The 7,856-nt window shown below is 41.8% G+C and overlaps 1 protein-coding gene across 3 annotated transcripts in view; it reads right to left on the bottom strand.

The window, feature by feature from the left end:
- Positions 1 to 288: 288 nt before the first annotated feature.
- Positions 289 to 7,856, bottom strand: part of Aps (diphosphoinositol polyphosphate phosphohydrolase 1 Aps) — a 72,318-nt gene continuing 64,750 nt past the window's right edge. For all 3 annotated transcript variants that reach the window (XM_065424696.2, XM_065424698.1, XM_065424697.1), the window contains 2 exons: positions 7,025 to 7,109; positions 289 to 4,121 (listed from right to left, as the gene is read on the bottom strand). In XM_065424696.2, coding sequence (XP_065280768.1) covers positions 4,009 to 4,121; positions 7,025 to 7,109 — 198 coding nt within the window. In that variant the 3' untranslated portion in view covers positions 289 to 4,008. The remainder of the gene's footprint in view (positions 4,122 to 7,024; positions 7,110 to 7,856) is intronic.

Here is a 7,856-nt window from a genome sequence, read left to right as displayed (position 1 = left end):
TTTTTTTTTTATGCGAGTGTGCCTTTTATGCGTGTGATCATTTGTGCAAAAAAAAAGCTAGTTGCCATCCAGCACTCGTCCTGTGCATCTCGTGTTGCCATCCTTGTCTTCCTTGCCACTGCAACTGCAACCGCGTTTCACAAAATTTTCTCCGTCTCTTTTTGCTGAGATGTTGGCTCCAGACTTGGGTTTCCCTTGTTCACCAACTGATGATTAGATCATCACTCCTTTGGTGTTTTTCGCGATAGACAAGGACGAGAGAGACAATGAACAACATCGCCGCAGTAGTCACCGAATCAACTGTTTAATGAGATATCAACCCAAATGTGTTCCAAGACGTTTTGCTCCCGTGCCCAACAGGCACGTACAGTGTTTTATTTGTTTGGCTGGGAGAGAACACAGCTCGAGGAAAACAAGTGTGGTAGGCAACACACACATCGGCTCATCTCGTGTAAAAACGACCATTGTTTCTTTCTGGATGTGCCTACATTCGGTGCAGCAAACGTTTGCAATGTCCAAGGCTGACAAAAAAAGTAAGCAGGGGGCTGCTAACACACATGCACACAGGAATAAAAAAAAAAAAAGAAACAAAGATGTCACGGACATGTTGCACATACAGTTTGGAAGCATACACTCCGCACCAACCATTTCTGCAATGCTCATTCAATCTCTGTGGTGGCTATGTTGACTCGTCAACCGGCAGAAGAGTGCAACGCAAAGCGCCTTGCCTAACAGCAGTCCTCATCTTCAAAGCAGACTGTATGCGACAGTTACGAGAAAAAAAATAAAAGAAGCTTTCTGCAAAATTAGTTACAAGAGTGTCCCTAAATCCCTGAATGTTGTCAAAACCCAGCGACCTCAACACTGAGCTGGTTTTGAGCTGTTACTTCGTTTGACCAAAGCGTTCACCAGAAATCTTAAATTCCTGTAAATGTAGCATGCAACAGTGCATTCGTAAAATAAAACTAGCTTCCATAAAAAATGTCAATTTCATCAAGCTGTTGCAAAAGCCTTTGGTCATTCCCAGTAGCGCACAGAGCTTGTGTTTCTAGAAAATGAGGTAACATATTGCTGTTCTTCTGAACAAACAATTATGATGTCTAAAACGAGGTATTGTGTGTTGCCTAGCTTTAATGGCTGCCGTATGTGGTAAAAAGAAATTTTTTTAAAAAGTGAGAAGGGCTCTAAATGCTTGTCCCTTAAGAAAATAAGCAAATCTAGTGAGGCTGAATCGGTCGTTTCTTGAAATCGGCTGTCACAAATTGGGAGGAATAAATACTTCCTTTACTTGACTCAAATCTGCATCACAATGATGTAGGCTTCTGCTGCTAGGAGACATTCCCGCCTACATTCCACACAGAACTGCACCCTGAATGATGGACCTTCACACACACCACGACACAACTTTTCTGGTAGCAAGTTTCACCAACAGGTTCTCACACTTTCGCACGCACACACTCACACGCACAATATTCACAGGCACAGAAGCTTTTCTCTCCTATCTTTTCGTGCCCATTAGATATAGAAGGAGGCTTCTTTTTTTCTCTGTGCCTTATCCGACAGCCTGTACAGTGGGTGTTTGACTACACAGAACAGAAGAGTGAGCGTACTACAACAATCAAAAGCTTCCTGGTGCAAGGGATCAGTGAGGAAGCGGAATATTATCGCTGCCCAGGCAGGCAATTGGGGAACTCAAATTTGCAGTCGGCGCTAACACAGTCGAGCCCGCTTATAGCAACGCCAGTTACAGCTTTCGGGAATCTGCACCACGCCCTCTTGCATGCACGTGCATCGCAAGACACGCACTGTTATCAGATGCATCTGCACACATCATTGCTTGGACCCTCCACGACGAGGCTACAAAAGCAGTCTGCGCACCGCACCTAGGGCAGGATTTCACCAGTAGGTGCAATCAAGCCAAATTAAAGGTTGTTTTTGTTTGGAGGCCCAGGTCCACGTTTTACTGACTAATGGTGGCAGCAAGGCATGCCCACTTTAAGCGAAAGCTCGTTTATTACAAATGAAGACACCTTGACTGCTAGAATTTGTGGGCAGGCAACAGCACACCCTGTTGCAGGTGATAACAAACATGTGGGGACAATAAACTCTGTTAGAGCAAATGGGCAAGCGCATCTCGCTCGCTTGTGACAGCGTCGCATAGTAGTGAGTGAAACAGTGAAAAAGGCGGACAAGGATGTAAACGGGACGAAGGCGAACGCCGACTTCCCGTTTTGTCCTGTTCAGGTCTCTGTTCACCTTTCGCGCTGTTCATTCAATTGACGGAGATGAGTCGCCAACTAGCCTAATCAGGGTCACATGGTGCTGTGCTGTTATGTTACAACAGAATCCCCATTTTACTGTGCACAATGGTAATGAAGCCAACGTAACCTTGCAGTCATGAGGATAGCAGTTTCAAGATTTGCATCGGTTTTATCAACTACAAAGTGCTTCCTCAGGGTTGTTGGGCAATGTTTACAAATACCCTTGTCTGCCTAGTGAGGGAAAAGAAGTACTGCTACCAGCTCCAAGAGCTTCAATCACAACTGCTTCCATATTAAAGGACAGAGTCTTTTACCTGGAGGTCTCAAACATGACCACTCATTTGCTGATGAAGGTCTACAGAAGTGATATTGAGTCTGCATTGAAGTAACAATCTTATATTACCGACTTATTTTTGGCATAGACCTTCTCCTCTGTCACTTCTTTTTTGTGGGCAGCCTATTTATTACGGAGGCGCAGATATGGTGAACACATGACATGGACGTTTCTTATAAATGGGCTTGACTGTATGCATGACATGCATAGTGTTGTACTGTTCTACTGTCTACAGGCCCAAAATTATTGGAAATTCAGCAATTTTTTCACTGAGCCCATGCCTCGGAAACTCTAGCGCTACAGTACCACGAGACCAACTTTCAAATTTAGGAAGCTACACTGGATTTCATATTCATACCTCGTGAAATACAATTTAACAGGTTTTCATTTGCTTTTCATTTTCAGTGAAAAAAAATTTGCTGTCATGTAACCAAATAAAACAGGCAAATTTTGAATTGCTTGACCACATTGGTGGAATTCTTACAATGATATCATGCAAGCCTTCTGCCACAGAAGCTGGACACCTGCAGTGTGTGACAGGCATAGACAAACACTTCAACAAGCGAATGAGAGTCAACTTACGGTCATGACATGGCGCTTCAAGATAAACAGCTAAGCATTTGTTCATCTGATCAGCTTTTGCCTAATGAAATAGTAACACAAGATTTATTTGGTGGTGTTTGTAAAGAACAGTGCTGATGCAGAGAAAGAAACCAACCAAATTTTTTTTTATTTGAGTGGCTTCGCAAACATTTGATGCAAACCCTATAGTATTAGGGCTTTAGTATTAGCCAGATTTGTACAAACTGTTTTTTGTCTCCCAATGCCAGTTAGCACTTAACTACTGTACAGCCACAAAATAGCAGAAGTACCAATATCAAACCAGAATTATGACTGACTGATCCGAGTACAGCTGTTGTAGCTTGCCAAAAGCTCAGAGCACGCAAGATTTTGCAGCATGCACCTAAAGTCCACAATTCATTTGGAGACACAACAGCAGGCTTGCCCAATTTCTGTGTTTCACAGTTTCAAAAGCAACGCAAGCTGACAGCAGACATATGCTTTAACACATCCATAAAAAGAAAACATTAAGTAATCGGGTTATATCAGGCACACTTCAGTTTATCTACTCACAAGGTGGCACAAACAGGTTCAATACAAGTGACATGTGGTCGTACATTGCAAAAGGCTTCAGTCCTGTAAGGGACTGAAGTAAATTCATTAATCATGTGTATTTGCAATCAATGTGTGTATTTTTTGTTTTATGGTTTATCTTGTATAACAAAGACTGTCGGATGGGCAGAGACAGAGAAAAAAGAGAGCAAGAAAAGAAGGAGGAGATGAGGCAAAGGGAAAAGGGCGGAAAAGAAAAACAACACAAAGAGAACAACAACACTAAGGCAGCCATGAAGGTCATGGCACCTTGTCGTTCTTCATGAGCAGCTTAACGTAATTGCACTGTACAGGCTTTGAAATGGAGAGGACGCGCAATGCTTCGTCAATGGGGAACCACTTCCGCTTGCGACCTGCACCAGCCAAGACAAAAAGCAAGACAATGTTAGGGGAGAGAGAGAAAGACACTTATTACGATAGAGAAACTGAGAGGTCAGTCTGAGTCAAAGTTGTGACCTGCGATTTGGCATTGGGGAAGGGAAATGGGAGTAAAAAGAGACAGAAAAGTGTTGATGATGATGAATATGGTGTTGAATGAACTTGAACAGCAAAGACTTTCCTAAGTCACAAATCCAGACCACCCAGTTGCAAGAATTTGATGGGAGCCTTTACAATATCACGCTCATGACAAGGGTCCGGCCAAGGTTGTAATGTAACCTTTTCAGACAAAGGTTGCATGCAAAACAGCAATGACATTCTATAAACAGGTTCTAACATGACTCTTAAATTTTTCCTGTGAAAGTCATAAGGCCGCGGTCCGAAACACTACATTTAGCGAAAAGTCGCTTTGTGGTGACGACTGGCTCTTAATTTAGTTTTTCTGTTCTTACTAGAAGTCTTCCTTATTGCCTACATTTCAAACTGCAGCTTTAAAATGCATCCTGAAATGGCAAGTCAATGGATGGAATGTGGAATGGGAAAACGAACCTTGTTTTTCTAGAACGGTATCAGCTCAGAAGATCATGCTTTCCCTACAAAACCAGCTTTCATTCACTCAGATTGCTCGCTAATAAGCTTTTCAGTATGTCTTCATAAGTAGCGATAAATATATATCCCCCTTGGGCTAAAGTCCTGGCGAGGCATTGAATTTAGCAGAAGTGCCTCGAGGAATCTTACCAGGGCTATTTACTGGCTCTTTACATCACTAAAGAAGTCGTAAGACTCACAAAATGTAAATTTGTTATTGTGACTAACACTTGCTAAATTTAGTGACTTTCTTGCTAAGCTGCCGACAGTGGGCTTCCATAGTCAGAACTGTAATGCAAGGATTCCTTTGGCACACAATTCTAATCATTTCTAACCATTTGCCATTCACTACTGGCTAGTATTGGTGATGGAAGCAGGAAGCACACTGCTCAGACCAGTGATGAAGTGCAATGAGAAATAGGATTGAAATAGAATCATTAAATTATCTCAACCTTGGTTTGAGTGAAGCCGTTGACTGAGTGATAAAGAGCAAAAAGCTGACAACCTTACACCAGAGCTGCAAAAACGATACTGGTGAAAGCCTGGTCTGGGAGTGGCACCAGATAACATTTGGTACAGAGTAGACAGCTTAACTACAAGGTGCTGTGGTGATCCTGCCTACTCTATGTGGCAACGATGACATTAAAGGCACACAGCTATTTTAAGCTGTGCCAGTAGGTATGGTTAAATTTCTTTACCTAGGGAAACCAAGACAGATTTTCACTAGAGATATTTTGGTAACAGTTCAGTGCTTACTGCTAATAGGTAATTGAACTTTGCAACCCAGGGCTACACACCGCTACACCATGTCAATGCTATGTTGTGAAGAGCTGCCGGTTATCAGCCACCTTTGGTCTGTTAAATGTGCCTTGGAATTTCTGTACCCAAATAAACAGGAAAAGCTCGCTACAACAAAGTCGAAAAGAGAGCCAGAATTAATTAGTTGTGTCCATTACTTCCATACCCATTATCTACATCTAAGCCCACAACAGCATCCCTCAATGCAGGAAGAGCAGCTCCAAGCAGTAATCATCGTGGATTTTTATCTTAATAACCGTTACTTGTTAAACTGAGTTGCATTCCATTGAACTTGATGTCATCCATATAACACAGCGTGCACATAAACCACTGTTTTCTTCTTTTTGCATGGCTTTTACATCATTATCAGCCTATATTTATGTCCACTGCAGGACGAAGGGCTCTCCCAGCGACCTCCGATCACCCCTGTCTTTTGCTAGCCAATTCCAACTTGCGCCTGTGAATTTCCTACTTTCATCACCCCACCTAATTTTCTGCCATCCTCGCCTGCATTTTGCTAACCTTGGCACCCATTCTAACTCTAATTGTCCACTTGTTATCTGCCCTATGCATTACATTGCCAGCCCAGCTCAATTTCTTTTTTCTCTTTACGTCAACTAGGCTTGGAGTACCACACGACCACATGACACCAGCAAAAATTTTTAAAATAAAGAAAAGACGAAGAAGAATGCAGAGAGCCAGTGGGGCTATGCTATTGCAGGTACAACCAAGTTAGGATAGCCAACTAAGCTTCAACAAAGACATGCCCTCACCAGAACAGGAATTAGTAGTCTCGTTGGTGTAACCTTTGGCCACTACGTCCTTCAGGACTCATGACTCTTGCCAAGGCCTTTTATCACAATATAAACGGGAACATGAATTTTCACTAGCACACAACTCGAGCACAGCTACAGCTGCTTCTAAGAGGATTTTACTTTTAGTTATTTGTTGAGGTACGCTAAGGATCTCGTATAGTGTTACACTGGGCCGGGGGGGGGGGGGGGGTTGAAACGGCTATAACATGAATTCGACAATAACATTGTTAACATGATACAAGGAATACAAAATAATTTACACGGATATGTCAGATAATACGATGAATGCAAGTGTAAACAGAATGATCAAAAGAATAGCTGTGGCATAAATAAAGCTAAAAAATCACGAAAAGCAGAGTATAAGTGGTTGGTCCACAAAGCACGAGAGGAAGAAAAATACAATTGATCACACAGTTTTAGAATACTTTAAATTGTTAATACACTGTGCCTAAATACGTCAGTAATGCTTTCTGGAAGGAGTGTATTTCAGTTATTGTATGTTTAGTAGCAATGAGTTAAATTCATTGATGGTTAATGCAAGCCTGAAAAAGTACTTCCTTTCAACAGTTAGGTCCACTAACCGAATGCTTGAATTTCATCGCACATTTAGCAGTAGCGCTACCATTTCACACATTTGTATTGTAAAGGTTCATTAGATGCAATCACTAATTCTTCACCTATGTTCTTGGAGTCCTCCCATTCCTCAAGCTCTTCTGTGACTTCCAAAATAAATACCATCGTGCGGTGTTTCCTCTCCGAGTTCTGAAAATAGGCAATATAAAAACAAAAGTCAGGTCATGTAACATTCATCATGGAAGGAAAGTTTATCCACTGGTTGCCCATCAGAAATATACACTGCAAGAATGACCGAAAGTTCAGCTAGTTGGTAGGAGTTCATGGTAGAAAAAAGTTAGGTGTGCCGACACAGACAAGCAGAGAGAAACGTTTCCCTCTCTCCTTGCGTCTGTATCTCTATGCCTAACCCCCTTTTTTTTCCCCCCCGACATATACTACAGAAAAGACGTGCTATCATGACTCGAAGAGTATACGGAAGATTTTTGCAGTAGGAAGGTCATGCCAACAACAAGATAGGCTTGTTACAGAAACAGGGCACAGAAAGTTGCAGTTTTATTGCAAAAATTTCTGCGGGAAAAAAAAATTTAATCTGCACTTATTGCTGCTCTTTTAACCTTTCCTTGAAATTAGCACCATTATGTCATTCTTTGCGTACACATCACTGCCTACAAAACTTGACATCTTTGCTTGGCTGGTCTGTCCAAAAAAGAAGAAAAAATAGGGAACTTTCTATTATCTATGCACCTGGCCATTCAAAGTGCCACAAAGTGTGGCTGTCTGGCAGTTTAAGAAGTCTGGACAAACCAGGCTTACAAAAATGCCAACTGTGTTACTAAATGATGGAAAAAAGAAAAAAAAAAAGACAAAGGAGGAAGAAAGAAAAAAGAAAGAAAGAAAAGGAATTTCGTTGGAAAATTTTAACGAGAAGTTAGG

The sequence above is a fragment of the Dermacentor albipictus genome, chromosome 6 (genome assembly GCF_038994185.2).
Source record: "Dermacentor albipictus isolate Rhodes 1998 colony chromosome 6, USDA_Dalb.pri_finalv2, whole genome shotgun sequence".
Lineage (NCBI taxonomy): Eukaryota > Metazoa > Arthropoda > Arachnida > Ixodida > Ixodidae > Dermacentor > Dermacentor albipictus.
This window is presented reverse-complemented; position numbering and strand designations above follow the sequence as displayed.